The sequence below is a fragment of the Lepidothrix coronata genome, unplaced genomic scaffold (assembly GCF_001604755.1).
Source record: "Lepidothrix coronata isolate B3197 unplaced genomic scaffold, Lepidothrix_coronata-1.0 Scaffold34, whole genome shotgun sequence".
NCBI lineage: Eukaryota > Metazoa > Chordata > Aves > Passeriformes > Pipridae > Lepidothrix > Lepidothrix coronata.
Window position 1 is genome coordinate 3253266 of NW_016690214.1, and position 16520 is coordinate 3269785.

Genomic DNA, 16520 nt, shown 5'->3' on the forward strand with positions numbered 1-16520 from the left:
CTTTCGTTTCATGTGGTAGGTTAAGAGTTATATTTAACTGTGAAACTTCTGAACTGTGGCAGGTGGCACATTTTCAGATGAGCAATGCAGATACAGCCCAAAAATGACAAGTTACTTGAGTGAAAACTTGAGACTTGGAAAGTGGAAATTGGTAATTCTTAGAGTGTATGGGATCATCTTTAGTTTAGTTAGGAAGAGAAGATAGGCATTAAATTAACATGTTTGTTCTGCTTTGTGTGGTGAGACACCTTGCACTTGGCCTTGCTGTTCCCACAAGAACTGCACTGTTCTGAGTCCTCAATGTTTGTGTGATGCCCTTTTAATAAAATTCCATGCTCTGCAGTATCCAGGTCAAAAGCTGTTTGGGCTGGAGAAGGACAGGCAGCACCAAACTTCCATATCCCATAAATCCAGAGTGACGTGTCCCAGGGCCAGAAGGGTTAGAATGTTCAAGTTGAGGTTTGAACCCTCAGCCTGCTGCTCTCTCAGGGGTGTCTGTGGATGTGTTCACACACATGGACTTCCCTAAACAGTGTTATTTACTCTCTTCTGCAGAAATACAGTGTTGGGAGACACGAGGTGCAAAACTGCAGATGGAGGTGGAGTTAAAGCACGTCCCACTTTGTTTTTAGGGGAACTCAACACAGTGAGATCCACAGTGCTGACAGCAAACTGAACCAAACCAAACCAAAAATCACCGAATTCAAAAAAAGTTGTTCAGTCTGTGCACTTAAAAGAAGGGAAGTTGTAGCCCATGTGCTGTTTGACAGTTATGAGTAAACTCTGTAGTAAATAATTACATTCAGCATCTGGGTTTTTGTTTTGCAGAACACCAGCTCAGTAACTGTGCCAGAAACACTGCTGTTTGTCTCAACCCTGGATGGCAGTTTGCATGCTGTGAGCAAGAGGACAGGAGCCATCAAGTGGACTTTAAAAGAAGGTGAGCAGGAGGTGTCCTGATGCCCTCAGTAGCAGTAATAACAGACAAATTAATGGGTAATTCCAACTGTTGCAGGACCTGGTAAATACTTTCTTTTCTTTCTTAATTTTGCTCTTGTTCCAGAATTAAGCTACAGTGTTTCTGGAGTCATGTTCACCTTCGTAATTTCACTTGCAGATATTTTCCAGGTTTGTGTGTGGTTTTTTTAGGTTTGTGGGGTTTTTTGTTTGTTTGTTTTTCCTCCCAGAATGTTTAAGCTGTAGTGATATAATTGGTAGGTAACATGTTTTATGGGAATGAGCACAATAGATGTGTCAGCTTGTGGAGCTGATGGCAAAGGGATTGCATGATCCTGCCTCTGGAATACCCTGCATTCACTGGTACAGTGCATATCTGTAAACCTTGGGGATTTTTCCTATAATAGATGTTTAGGAACAGCACAGATTTTTAAATAAAAGAATTGCAATTGTGTAAAGAAATTTACCATTGCTCAGTGACTGGAATGGATTTTGTAATTTTTATTACTGATCAGAGCTATCTTCGTGAAAAATTTGGTAGTTAACACATATTTGGTTTAGTGGGACTCATGACATATGGCAGAGATGATAGCAGCACTTTCTCTTCACTTCTGGAAATAAATTAGATAGAAGGTCAAATGCAAGGAGTCAGTGATTGCATCATTCTGTCCTCTATTTTTAACCTGCTCTCGGTTCAGCAGGTGAGCTGAAATGGTGGGAAATGGACTGTGCATATCTGATGTCTGCAGTACAAACCAGCTGCTGTTCTTTGTGAAGCCACTCATATTGGAAAGCAAATCCAGCAGACAAAAAGTTAACTTCTTAAATGAGCAAAGGCTTTTGTAGCTCCTCTTGGAGTAAAAAGGGGGTGGTCAAGTATTTTCTTGAAGGATCCTGGTTAATAGGTGTGATGACATTTTCTCCCCTGTCTCCTGTTTAAATTTAGACCCCTCCTTTCCCTGACCAGCCTTGCTAAGGCAAGTTATCCATCTCCTGCTTTGTTGTTGCTAGAGGCTACTGCAGTGCTAAGAAAAGCTCATTCCACTGACACAAACATACACTGCTTAGTCCTGGCCTAGAAAGGTGCCACAACTGGCATTAGTTTGCAGCCAGACTTACTGAGTGGCAAGAGGTGTTTTGAGGAAGAAATGATCCCACTTTGGTAACGTCAAGGATCAACGAGGATCCTTGTCAGTGTGTTGCTCAAGGAACTTCCCTTGTTTAAAAAAAAAAAAGAAAGGTTGCAAAACTCTAGTTGGTACAGTAGAACTGCCAGACTGGATTATCCACTTTTATAGCACTCCTTGTGTTCTCTCTGCTGCTAACTACGAATTATTCTGCAACTTATGTACGTGAAGGGTGTTCACTTGAATTTTGGAAAGCACTTATTGCCCGTTACTTTATTTCTGTGCAACAGAGCAACACACAAGGGTCAATGAAAAAAAAATTAGTGGTAGCTGTCATTGTTCCAAGATGCCTCCTGAGTTAACTTAGCTAAGTGGACATGGAACAAGGGCCTGTACATATAAATTGGTAAATTAATTTTTAATGGGAGGGGTTTTATTTATTTTTGCAAAACTTGCTATGATTCTGCGTGTGTGTGGTCGCTCTGTGGGTGGGAAGCCCAACAGCTGGAAACAAATAATTCATGAAAGTCCTCACCAACTTTCTGTGCTAAATCCCTGGAGAGATTTAATCGTGCAGGATTCAGTATTAATATTAGTGTGTGATACAGTTGCTGGGTGCACCTTCTCTGTCACCAATATCTGGCAGTGTTGCAGAGAATTACCAGTAGGAAGCTGCCTGCACTGCAGTGTTCTTGCAGCTGCCATTTTACCCTGATTACCAGAAAAATGAACCATGTGCTGTAGCTCACGTTTGAGGAGGTCACCTGAAGTGCTGCATTGGCATCCACCAGGAAGGGAACATTTTATTACTGCCCTTAAGCAGCAAGGTATTTAACAAAGGGCAATTCAGGTACATATTATTTTCATTGGGGGAAGAAACCAAGGCACTGTTCATTATCAGGCAGTGCTTAAACAAACATGAAAATCTTGCCCTGTGTGGCTTGTTTTAATTTAGTGCTGAAGCTTATCTTAGGTATGCAGAGTAAATGAGCCAGTGCTTATCACCACAATAACGGGTTTGGGTTTCCTGCCTTCACTTAGTGCTGGCAAGAAAGGCACTTGGAATACTTGTGCTCCCCATGAAGCAAAAAATGGGTCACTTGGGAATAGGACTTTCCACTGAAATAAGGTGTGTCCCTGGGGACTTACTTGTTGAGGGTGCTCAGTACTTTCATTTCCTCTATTGGCTTCGATGGGTCCTGCTCTCTGACAGCTCTCAGGATTTTTCAGTGACCAGGTAACTGCTGCTGCTCATTCCCTGGGCCTTGGAAAGCTGGAATATGGTTGGAAAGATTATAGAAAGAACTCACACCTTGTGTTGAAGGCACTCGTTGGAAAGGGCATTGAAAAGCTGTGGCACATTTCGGGTCTGAGACTGAAAAGGCTTTTGGTGCCACCTCTGACCCACACAGGGAGCTGTCAGTGCCAGGTGACAGTGGGACAGGCTCCTGCAGGCTCCCTTGTTTTCTGCACTTGCCTCTAGCAAGATCCTTAGTGAACATCCTCAGTAAGGTTCCTCGGGAGGAAATATCTTCCCCAAAATTGCTGGAAATGAAACAACCTCTGTCATTTCCTATAGACCTCTTTGGAAACCCTGTTGGAAGGCAGAATCAGGAGAATGCTCTGGTGTCAGACTTCATGTTCACAGTTCTGATTTCAGTGTGAGCTTTAAGAGTGTGATTTTATGACTGTCCTGTTCCCTCACATCTTTGTAAAACTCATCCTGTACGTCTCTGTTAACTCAAGGGCTTAGCTCAATGAATAGCATATTGAACTGGAGATGTTAAAGATGCAGTTGTTTTAAACTGTGCTCCTGGACAGGCTGTTTCTCTGCTCTGAGAGTCACTTCTGTGTGTCCTTCTGTACTGTTCAAAGAGATCTCTTTTCATTCAGCAGCTCCTTAAAAGCTTTTCCCTTGAGAACTGATTCAAAGTATTTTGCCAGAAGAATATATAATATATACAGATTTGGATCTAGATTTAGAATCAGCAGAAATTTTGTTACGACTTTCAGTTCTCTGTAGTAATCAAAAATTGATGGCCCACAATCAATTTAGAAGGTTTGGATTTCCAGTACCTTACTTATAACTTGTGGACTTCAGTGAGCTCTGTGATAAGATAAAGATAGAAAAACTTTATCTATTAATGGGATGCCACATGTAGATTTTAAAAGGGAAAGTCTGAGATCTGTAGGTCCTGCTTTTGTAACAGTGGTTTTTCCCAGGCAAGAAGGAATATCTTTGTAAATAGTTAGCCTAAATATATGGAAATAGCATAATTGCAAATTAGTAAGGATTGTCAAAGCAAAACAACTGTAGGACAGGATGGGTTTCAGGAATTTCCAGAGCATAGTTTGTACCTCTAACCTCATTTGCTGTGATTGCAACAGCAGGGAAGGCTGACATGGTTTTAAGTTGGCCCGTTAGCCCAAACCTTATGGTGTGGCCTCAGGCCAGGAAACCGTTTTTCCAGCTCATTCCAACTCACTGTTTCAGAATCTCCCACTTCTCCTTTTGAGTCACTGGGCACGTTACAGTGATGAAAACAGGCAACTTTGTCTTGTACGTTAAAGAACACTCAGATTTTGGTCAAAGGACGAATTTTATCTCATCGTGTCTTTGTGAAATATGGAGAAAAGTCAAATGCATTATATTTAGCAGTATGGGTATAGTTTCAGAAATTGTATATTTGGCTTTTTTCCATATATGTATGCAAAGTGTGGGTTAGAACAACCTGAAACATGCTCTGCCCACTCACAAATATATTCTGGCCATGATGCAACCAAAACTTGACTGGGACATCTGCTGCTGCCAGGTGAAAACCTTCATTCTGGAGAAGTGTAACAATAATATTTTACCAAATATCTGGACAGTCATTATGTTACCAGGTTCCTAAGAACTGCTTGTAAATAAACTTTTGGAGTTCTAAAATAAATCTTTATAATCTAGGATCAATGTTGTTTTGGAATCTTTGTTTTCTTAGTCGAGAAGGTGGAAAGGTTTTCAGACAGGATTTCATACCAAAATCCATCTGTAGGACATTGCAAGAAGTTGGCTTTTGTGCTGCTACAGGGAATGGAAGCTGGAGGGAGAGAGAAATGCATTTTTATCAGAGTTTTATCATGTTTTCTTTGGAAAGCTTTTGTTCTGATGCCGAATAGTTAGTGCTTTGTTCAGGGGTTATCACCCTGATGGTGGCGTTGGAACAGATGGGGCTGTTGCAGTGACTGTACCTAATTACAGGGAACTGCAGTTCAGGGAAATTTTGAAAGCAGGATGACGTGGTTGCAGTCCCAGCATGTCAACACTTGAGTGGGCAGCAGCTGGAGAGGAGACCAGGCCTCACTCTCTGACTTTTGCAAGAACTCTGGGTTTGACCCGTTGTAGAGCAGAGGGTGACTTCAGTTCCAGCTCATCCTTTTACTGCTCTGTATTCAAGCATATGAAAACTATTGCAAAACCTGGCAGCAATTAATTAAAGTCAAGATTCTCTTTTTATCTCAGAGCGAGTTCTTATTTCAAAACAAACTTTGACATCGGGTTGGAACACAGCCCAACCCACATGAAAGTGAACGTGAAGGGCTCATTGTCTGTCTCAAAGGATCTTTGCAGAGCTACGACCTGAGTTCAGGATCATAAAAGTGTTAAGAAAATGAGAAAATTTGCTTCACCCCAGTAACAAAAAATGTAGAGAAATGGCTCTCCAAGGCCTGTCTTTCCAGGTGGAAGGTGCTAGTGAGAGAATTCCTTTCACTTCAGCAAATGAACCCTCCCTGGGTTTGTGTTCACTCCTCGTGAACAGCTCCATGTGATGGAAACGAATCAGATACCAGTAAATGCTTTCTGACAGTTCTTACACGACACCCAGTGCTGCAGGAAGCCATCACAATAATCAGTGTTTTGGTTCCTGTGCTAAAAAAATTCCTGCTGCTTTGTAATAACTTCTTAATCTGTTCCATCTCCCTCTTTATCATTGCTCGTAAATCAAATTTCAGTTACTAAGAAAACAAGGAAAAGCAGGATTTTTTTCACTTCTGGTGAAGCACATGATGGTACTAAAGAGAAGTTCAAGGACTTTCTCATGAGAAAGATGCTTCTGTACACACTGAACAGCTTGGGATTTGTCACAAGGCTTTCCTTCGTGTCATCTGATATCCAACAGTGCTCCAGAAAAACACACTGGAGGAGTTGAAGATACATTCATGAGATTTCTGGCATCTTTTATTAGAGGAGACATTGGTTGATGAAATTGGAAATTGTTATAAGTGACATTTTTCCAATACGTTTCAGAAAGATAAGCTTGGGGGTAAGAGATTAATGCAAGTACATACTGCACATGTGTGTGTGTGTGTTCTTTCACTTTTGTGGTACTGTGTGCTCGATAAAACTATGCCAAAATTCTCAGATCTTTGAGATAACTGGAGCAGAGTGGAGCACTTTTTTTGGTAGATAAAAATAGATTGCTCAGTTTTAGAAAATTAAGTGAAAACAAATTATTAGTCCCAAAATGCTTTAGTGTGTTATTATTTTTCAGTGTATTTTTGAGGCAGAGAGGGAGCTGTAGGAAAGTATTATGAACCAGGCTGTCCTGCAAATGTCATGGACAAACCAGGATCAGTTCCTAGAAAACATAATCTGCTTTTTGAAATTTCCTGTAATTGTTCAGGTTTTCCTGAGCATTCTTTGGAAAAACCCCTGAAATACTGATGAGCTTGAGGAACCCACACTCCTCCTGCTGAGGAGTGAGTTGTGTCAGGGCAGTAACAGAGCAGTGAGGGAGTTTGGGGCTGGATTCACATGGTAGTAGTTTTATACTGTAATTCCATATAACAACTTCACACCACCATTTCATTCCGAGAATAAGCAGTCCTTTTATTAAAATGAAAAGTTTCTGAAGTTAATTCCAACAAGAAACTGTTTTCTTGTGTTTTGCTGACAAGAAGGTGTTCGAGTGCTCGAGTTCATCCACTTTGTATGATGGTCAGCAAATGCTTCTTTCTTACCTGCTTTTCTTTAGCAACAGAGACATGGATATCATAAAGCTTGTGGAATACTTGGAGCAAACACTGAGAAATAACTGACATTAAGTTTGGAGTGTGGGGTGTCTCTCCCAGCACATCCTGAAACCACTTTCTTCACACAAGGGATAGAAATGAATTGCTTGATGTAGTTAATGGAGTAAAGGTCTGACTAAGCAGCGTGGTCTGTAGAGACACAGAGAGAGCACTGAGTCACTGCTTTGTTTGAATGTTAATTATTCTTAGGGCCTTTGATGTGTGCTTGGGTTCTCAATGAATTCAATGGAGTTTATTTTGACACCTTGGAGAATGTACCTGGAGTGTTTTATAGGCTTAAAGAGAAAAAAATTACATCCATGTAGTTATGTTTTGAACAAAGCTGCTTTGAGAGTGTTTGCTGTTGTAAACAGAAATCAATGAAGTAAGAATAATTGTACTGTTATCCCTCATAACTTGCTTTCTGTCTCTGATATTCTGTGTATATCTTTGGGTGAGTGCTGTTTTCAGCTGTGCTGCAGCCAGGGATCTGTCTGGCTGGGGGGTTCTTACGTGTTTTTAATCTGTTCTGTAAAACCAGGATGTTGTTCTAGGTATTACCATCAAACCCAGCAGCTGCTGTGGGGCAGAGTGGGACAGACTTTGTAAGTCCCGTGTCATGGACCCTGAATTTCTTGTTCTTGTCTTGCTTAGCTCTGCAAATATCCCAGTGCTCTCTGGCTGCCCAGAATCTGTGCCAGTTTCCCAATCAAAGGCTCTCAAAACATAGCTGTTTTTGTTCTTATTTCCCTCCTGTTGCATCATGATGTTTGCGTGGAGATAGAAGGGGTGAAAAAACAGTGTTTGCCTGGTCATCTTTCATCCTCTTACTCAGGCTTATTCCAGTGTAAGGGTTTGATTTTCCCTGTGGAAGTGCAGATACTTTGAGGATTGCTTCCTCTGGCCTTCTGAGGCACTGCCAATAGGCCCATTTCTCTTGGGAATTGCAGAGTATGTCTTATAAATCAGGGTATTTCTGTGGTGTTAGCATCATGACTCAGGATTTGCTAAGGTCTCAGATATTTTGAGGTATATATGTGGGTAAAGCTGAGCAATGAATTTCAGGAGGCTTAAAATTCCTCAGGTGCTTTGTAGTTTCCCGTTTTCTGAACCGAGTTCCAGGAGCACAGAGGCTGCTGAGGTGGCACTTCCAAACTGGGCATCAGCCTTTCAAAGAGGAGCAAGATGTGCCAGGCCTGCCTTAACCCTGTACCTGGTGAGTTCAAGGATTGAATGGCCAGTGTTATGACCTTTTCTTTTTCTGTGTGTGCAGATCCTGTGCTCCAGGTGCCGATACATGTGGAGGAGTAAGTGTTCCCTTTATCTCGTTTGCTGCTTGTTTGATTTTCACTGAGGTCTTAAAGTTTGGTTTAATTTGAACCCAAACAATCCGTGTTCTAGAGAAGTTGCCAACCTTGCAGGAGTCAATCTGAGATGGTTTTGGGAGCAGATACAGAAAGGATAGAATTAGCTACCTGTAATAGCTAAGAGGAAACATGGTGTCTGCATCCTGTTCTCTGGAGCCCTTGCTCAGTTTGGTGATCAGGATGGTGACTCTGCCACAACTGAGAGCTGTCAAATGAGAGACAGCTTGGGAGGGACTCTGGGTTTGTACTTACTCCCCTCAAATAAAGACTAAAAATAGTGAAGCACAGGAAACCAACCACCACCACGACCAGAATCTGCAAATAGCACCCTCAAGCTGTAAATTCAGAGTGGTGCCTCCGGCAATCTCACATTTAGCTTCTAGCTGAAATCCAAGTTTGGGGCTTTAACTTTATGCCTGTGAAGTCAGTGGTGACATCCTTTCTTTTGTGTGGTTTGGTTTTGAGTATAGAACCTTAGACATTCAGGGTTTGGGTTTATTTGTGTAGTTTGGGAGGGGTTTGCCTTTATCTCTCAAATTTACTTAGTTCTGGCAACTCTTTTCTTGTTTCTTGCCTTCCTTATGCTTTCTGGGATTTTTTATTTGGTTTGGTTTTAATTCTGTGGCATTTTAAAAGCATATAAATCTTGTTTAAAAGCTTTCACTCAAGTCATTGCCTGCCATGTTTGGGTCTTTGAATTTTCAAATGCATTAGTAATCTTAGATTATATCAGTTCTGTAGCTTCTTTATATTTTTAAATTTTCACATTAATAAATGAAACTCCAAAAACTGCATAATAAAAAGTAAAAAATTTAACATTGGATGAACTTGTCTGTAAAGCCAGTACTGACCACAGTTACTTTCCTGTCCTCTGAGAAGCACAGTACATTTTATCATTTATAATTGCTGCTTAAATCCCAGGCCAGCGTTCCTCCCAGACCCCAATGATGGCAGTTTGTACACACTCGGGGGCAAGAACAGTGAAGGCCTGACTGTGAGTATTTCAGTTCTCTGCTGGGAAGTGCCCCAGTCAGCCCCTCACCTCTGCAGAATGAAAACACACTGATTTTATTAGAGCAGAATGGGATGGTCAGGAAATGATTTCTGCTTGAAAATACCAACACCACATCTTGTCCACTCGTGCAACTTTCCTGTAACTTGCTGAAATAAAATCAACGTGGTATTATCCAAATGTTGAATAATCTCTGTGTGATTTGATGGGAAAGGTGTACCCAAAATAATACCAGATGTGTCACTCTCACCCAAATGCTTCATTTTCTAAAGCCATTTGCCAGAGGCAGGATTAATGTCTGTGCTGTGCTGACTCCTTTAGAAGGTGCCTTTGAAGATCCAGTAAGCAGACAAAAGTGCTGAACCTTTCAGAGTAGTCCCCAGTCCCTGTAGCCCACAGCTACTAGCAAATGTTTGACTTTTGTTTTTAAACTTTGTGGTGACACTCAGATAAAATGTTTGGCTTCCCACAGGTTTTTTCCTCTGGCAGCTGGATGATTTCCCTTCAGAACTTCAGTGTTGTTAAACATTTTTGTAAATATTTATTTACTCCCCACTCCTCCCACCCTCCAGAACAACCAGATCAGAACTTGCAAAATGATTCCTGGTACCTTTCCTGGGTGAATCCAGGGAGCAGCAATCTCTTTGAATCTATTCCATTATTCTGATAATCTCTCTTTTTGAATTACAGTAATTTCTGCTTAAAATCCCTACTATAAAATAGTTGGAGATTCCTCTTCCCTGTCCCAACAGTTCCCTTTAGTTCCTGCTGAGTCCAAGGGGGAAGCATTTAATGCTCATTGTTGGTGAGGATTTAAACCACCCAGACAGTGTCAGTGCTGATGGGAGACCTTGGACCCCCAGTCTTGGCTCCAGGCAGCTCCTCCCTTCTCCCTGCATTTCTCCTGGTGTGAATTCCCCAGGACAGAATTCCCTCTGCTCTGGGTTTGCAGAGCAGGGCTTTGACCTGACACTTTGAATTCTCTGGTACTGCAATAATACAACCAACCAATAAAAACCTGTCACCCTTTTCTGTGAACAAGTGTGAGGACTGTCACATCAATGCGAAGAAGCTTTTATTGTTTGTTTGTTTTTCCTCTAGAAACTTCCATTTACTATCCCAGAGCTGGTGCAGGCATCTCCCTGTCGCAGTTCTGATGGGATCCTGTACATGGGTGAGCTCACATTTTATCTCCTTTAGACTGTAAGATGTTCAGTGACTACAAAATGTGGAGAATCCCAGACAGGAAAATAGGAAATAGGCTTTATTTTGGGTAGTAATTATGATTTTTCATAAGCCTTTCTGATGACAAAAAATCTGATTAATACAGAATTCAATTACTCTTTGAAGATTAAACCCAACTGCTTTTCCTGAAGGAGAAAACAGCTTTTCTAAGCAGTGAATAGCCTGTATGGGGTTTTTTGTTTGTTTTTGATGTGACTTCTGCTTAAAGTCTTTTTACAATAATAAATGACATTGACTGCCAGACAGTTAGAATTAAATAGAAATCCCGTTGCCACACAGTCAGACATCCTCCTTTATCTGAGGCACAGTCACTTCATTTGTGCTACAAATGATAACATTTTGGCTCTCTGCCCCGACTCATTTTAATTGCAGATGGATTTGGGAGGAGAAGAGGAGAAAGAAGGACAGTTATTACTTATCACAACAGTAAAATATGTGAAGATCAGGATGAATTTAGCATTGTTTTTGTGAAATCTCCTAAAGGCCCAGTATTACTTCTGCTTCTCCACTTTGGTGCCTTTCCAGTAAAGGAGTGAAAAATGTGTATTTGAAGCTTCTAAACATGTGTTGGTGTCAAAGACATTCTTAAGCTTGTGGGTGACGGATTCTTGCATGGGATGTTTGGTTACAATCCTTAATCAATCTGAAAGGTGACCCTCACTTTTTTTTTCCATTTACTGTCCTTCAATATGAGCCCTTCAGTCTCCTCTGTGAGCTCGTGGGATCTGCACTCAGAGCTCTCTTAGATTTTATCAGTGTGAAAAATCATTCAGCCAAGCACTTCCTGTTCTAAATGTTGTATTTGGGTTTTTTTTCACATTTGGGATTGACCAGTGATGAAGCTGAGCCTGACTATGAGAAACTGTTTTATTAAAAACACTTTATTTGTGCTAAGTTCATGAGGCTGCTAAAGAAAAAAGAAGACTGAAAAGCTGGATGGAAGTGCAGTTTTTCCAGCTGAATGGTAACATGGCTTAAATTATGATTTCAGGTAAAAAGCAGGATATTTGGTACGTGGTTGACCTCATGACTGGGGAGAAACAGCAGACCTTGACTTCCTCCTTCACAGAAAGTCTTTGCCCGTCAACATCCCTCCTGTATCTGGGCAGAACAGGTCATATGCTTTTTTTTCCTGTAGCTTATAAGAAAATTGTGTTTATTAATGTTTATGCTTATAACAAATGACCTGATGTTCAGGTTTTCAAGTTTATTTCTTAGGAAAGCTTCTGTAAATTATGATTTTAGACTGTACACAGAAGAATTGGTAATAGATGGAGCATATCCACTGACATTGCAAGTGTGTGAAGTAACTGTTGGAGTTACACCAACACCATGGAGGTGCTGACTGGGAAAAAGGAATAAGTGTTGCAGACTTGTTCTTTAACCCCTCTATCGGTGTGTTCCTTGAGTGGGATAGTGTTGGGAAAATGCAGTGAGAGAGCAGTGGGTGTGTGTGTGGTGACTGAGGAGTGGCTCAGATTTGAGGTGATTGATTCTGTTCTCTCATAGGTTTTTTTGCTTCACAGACTGTATATTTTTTAACAGAGTACACCATCACCATGTACGACACCAAGAAGAAGGAGCTGCGATGGAATGCCACCTATTTTGACTATGCAGCTACTCTGCCTGATGAAGACATAAAATACAGTAAGAATTTGATTGCTGTCTCCCCCTGCACTGGGGTTTTGTGTATAGGCAGAAATATTCTGATTTTTTCTGTAGTTAACTGGTGAGACTGTCTGTCTGATTTCTGTGCAGTTCATCTTCTGCCAGTTTTTATCCTTCACATACTGCAATATCTCACCCCTGTTAGGTAGCTCCAGGTTAAGTGAATCTAAGAAGGTGCAGCTCTTGAAGGTGTTTCCTTAAAATGTAGTGAGAAATGGCAGAAGAGGCAGCAGGGCTGAGCTGTGCTGCACCTGACTGCCGGGAGCACCGGAGCGCAGTGCTCTGGGACGGCAGCTGAGCTGGTATCGGCCCCCTCTGACAAATGCTCTCTGATGAGCTGCTCTGCCAGGAAAGGTTCCTGTTAACTGAGGCATAACTGTTCTGTGTTGTTGAAGCTGCAGCAGTCCAGGTGCCCTGTGTGTGTGTGTTGCAGAGATGTCCCACTTCGTGTCCAACGGGGACGGGCTGGTGGTGACGGTGGACAGCGAGTCCGGGGACGTGCTGTGGATCCAGAACTACGGCTCCCCCGTGGTGGCCTTTTACATCTGGCAGAGGGAGGGGCTGAGGAAGGTCCTGCACACCAACGTGGGCATCGAGACCCTGCGCTACCTGACCTTCATGTCCGGGGAGGTGGGACACATCACCAAGTGGAAATACCCCTTCCCAAAGGAAACGGAGACCAAGAGCAAGCTGACGTGAGTGTGGATTTCCTGTTGTTCTCACTGGCCACGTGTCACTAAAACCTTGTCTACACACAAGTCAAGGGTTGTGCTCCAAGTTGCAACACAGTGAAAAGAATACATAAAATCAGCTCTAGTTCTCCAGCTGCTATGTCATATAATACTTGATGTGTTACTGTATAAAGTCTGAGACCAAACCAAAAAACTTATCAGAAACTTAGGTTATACACACATAAGTGTATATTCCTAAGTTTTATCAGATGTTCTCTGTTGAGTAGTTTCTCATAATGCAGAATTAAATTGTTTTTCCTAACGTGAAGCCTTTGACATTATAAAAATGGTGCACAGTGTTTTGGGAAATGCCAGTTATTGAAAAATACAGAACTAGGACATGAGTTACATCAAATGAGTAAGTGCTGGGAGTGATGAACTAACAATGCTTTCATAATTAGAAAGAATGCCTTCATAGTTCAGCAATACCTCCAACAGTTATACAGATCCTGGCTTTCAGGACAACAAATCCTGATGATTTGGGAAAGTCATGCACTTGTTCTGCAGGATTGTGCTGCCCAGGTTTTAGCTAAGATGGTAAAACATCCGTTTGCCTGTTGCTAACCCTGCCTGTCTCTCCCCAGCCCAACCCTGTACGTGGGGAAATACTCCACCAGCCTGTACGCGTCGCCCTCCATGGTGCACGAGGGGGTCACTGTCGTGGTGAGTTGGGTGGGCTTGAAAAAAGGGTTGAAATGGAAACACACATAAAAACATATTAAACTAAAAAGGAAAATAAAACACTGAACATTGTACATCTACAGAAATGTGGGGTTATTGCAGATTGCTATCGAGAAATGCATAGCAAATTCAGTGTGTCCTGAAACAATTGTCAGTGAGCCTGAGGACACATGGCCATGCTTCAGGAATCATTTCAATGCTACAGAGCAGGAACTGCAGCTCCTCAGGAGCTGTGCCAGGCAGGCTCAGCAGGAGAGGACCTGAGGTTACTGCTCTTGGTGGTGCTCTGTGGTTCATGTTAAAATCGCTGATTTGTTCATCAAAGTGACTCCCCACAGAGAGGAAACTGCATCATAGTTTTGTTTTTCTCACTGTGGCTGAAGAGGTAGGAAATACAGATCCTGTTTAGGAAAAAAAATAGGGGGAGTAATCTCATCTCCCAGGCAACATATCCCTGAGGAGGTCCAATGTCCAAGGCTGTGGAAGCAGCTGCTGAGGGCAGAGTGGCCGTGTTTGCTCACGGTGACGGTGCTGCCAGTAATCTCTGCCTGCCCCCCCATTTGACCTCCATTTTTTTATTTTGCTGCCTATTTAAATAGTCCAAGGTCACAGGAGCAATAACTGTAATCATAATTTCTCCCCAGCCCCGAGGCAGTGCCATACCCCTGCTGGAGGGGCCAAAAACAGAGGGAGTCACCATCGAGGACAAGGGCGAGTGTGTCATCACCCCCAGCACGGATGTGAAGTTCTCAGGGAGGCTGAAGGACAAGCACAAGCTCAACTACTGGAACGACTGGCTGTTGATAGGTGTGGGAGGCCCTGCCTGGCCTTAATTACCCAGTTCTAGCCATAGTTTCTAATTCATCCTCATTTGCATATGAATTAATGTGTTTAAGTATCCACTGGACACTGGTTTTCCCAAGGCTCCTGTGACTCAGTGACAGGGTGAAGAGGGCTTAGCTCCGTGTGTGGAAAGTTGTTTGTTGTTTGTTTGTCCCCTCCCTCAGAGAGGGGCACAGGTTATTTATTATGTACTGTAAATACTGTATTCTTAATTTCATTCTCACCATATGGATCAGATGGTCATGTGTTCCCCATTTTATAAATGGATTAAAACACAGAAGCTGAAGAATATTAAGTCTCAACCTGTCCTGTAAATCCCAAATCTCCAAATTTTGGAATTGACTTTTCATGGTATTTATAGTTTTGCTTCCAAAATGAGGAACTGTCTGAAGTTCAGTTTTTAGTGATGCCTACATGATGTAGGAGCTCTGCTCAGTGTGCAGCTTTCAGGTTCTTTAAGTGCCACCTTTCTTTTCCCATGATCCCTTTCCTTGTTAATACTCTCACTCCTGCAGCACAACAGACACTTCCTTAGTTTGTATTCCTGTGCAGCCCTCTGTGCTGAGGGACCTCTGCCCTCCATTTTCCCTTTTCCTCTCCTGCATCTTATTTTGTGGTGTTCTGAAGCCTTTTGTAAATCAGCTTTATATCTGCTCTTCAGCAAAGATGTTGAAATCAAGGATATCTTTCCTAAAAAAAGGACAACTTTCTATTTCAACAAATGTATTTTATTTAAAGGGCACCATGAAACACCATTATCTGCCCCTACAAAGATCCTGGAGAAATTCCCAAGCAACTTACCTAAGAGGCCTGAAAACGTGATTCCAGCTGACTCTGAGAAAGCCACTATTGAAGAGGTTTGTGATTAATAATTATATGAGAATAATATATTATATATATGTGACAATAAGATAATATATAATAACTATATGAGAATAATTATCTTACTGGGTGGTAAAAGAATATAAAGGAGTAGAAGTTGGGGAAGGACATGGAAAGGAAGATGCATGGAATTACTTCACATTTTTTGTGTCAGATTTCCATGTCCTCAGCACACAGAATCACTGGTGTATGCTGTGTCATTCCTTATTTCACAATTAATGCTTTCAGCTGCTTTTTTTTCCCCCACATGCAGGGGTGACTTCACTTTGACTTTGGCAGGTTTAGAAATGACTAAAAATGATGTGGCAGAAAGGCCGGATGTACTGAGCTAACAGAGCTTTCTCGGCCTCAGGTCATTGGCATTGTGGAAGGTTCCTCCACAGAAGGGCCTCCTGCTGCCCCACAGGACATCGAGGAGGCTCCTGCCCGGCCCCTCCCGCGGCCGGAGGCTCCGGTGGACTCCATGCTGAAGGACATGGCCACCATCATCCTCAGCACCTTCCTGCTCGTGGGCTGGGTGGCTTTTATCATCACCTACCCCATGGTAATGCTGACCTGGCTTCCTGTGCTTTTGGGTGGGGGGAGAGTCGGTAACACTGGACAGCCGAGAAATGATACAGGAGTTAGTTACCCACTCCAGGGATTTTCCCTCCTCACAGATGTGCACTGGGGAGCAAAGGCTACAAATCTGACTTAACAGTGATTTCTTTGAGCCAACTCTGGAGAGCTTTCTTCTTTCATCTACCAGTTGTGGTTCTTGTAGGTGTTACTCTTTTTAGATAAGATCTTAACACCATTTGCTTCACTCCTCTCTTCCTCACCTGAACCACTGTCAGGTTTTCCAGGTTTTGGATCCAAGCCTTTATCCTTATGTGGTTTAAAGACACCTGGCCAACCTAGTAGCAGCTTTTGCCATAATAACCAACCCCTGGGATTTCTCAGCTTGGCAGTGGAA

The 16520-nt window shown here is 42.2% G+C and overlaps 1 protein-coding gene across 2 annotated transcripts in view; it reads left to right on the plus strand.

The window, feature by feature from the left end:
* Window positions 1–16520, plus strand: part of ERN1 (endoplasmic reticulum to nucleus signaling 1) — a 39564-nt gene that overhangs the window by 7398 nt on the left and 15646 nt on the right. Inside the window, exons 2-12 of one of the 2 annotated variants that reach the window (XM_017811919.1) lie at window positions 829–940; window positions 8410–8443; window positions 9425–9497; window positions 10617–10689; window positions 11752–11874; window positions 12306–12407; window positions 12862–13123; window positions 13744–13822; window positions 14485–14647; window positions 15422–15540; window positions 15918–16109. In XM_017811919.1, coding sequence (XP_017667408.1) covers window positions 829–940; window positions 8410–8443; window positions 9425–9497; window positions 10617–10689; window positions 11752–11874; window positions 12306–12407; window positions 12862–13123; window positions 13744–13822; window positions 14485–14647; window positions 15422–15540; window positions 15918–16109 — 1332 coding nt within the window. Of the gene's footprint in view, window positions 1–828; window positions 941–8409; window positions 8444–9424; window positions 9498–10616; window positions 10690–11751; window positions 11875–12286; window positions 12408–12861; window positions 13124–13743; window positions 13823–14484; window positions 14648–15421; window positions 15541–15917; window positions 16110–16520 lie in introns of those variants that run through there. The other variant, XM_017811920.1, reaches the window with a different exon arrangement.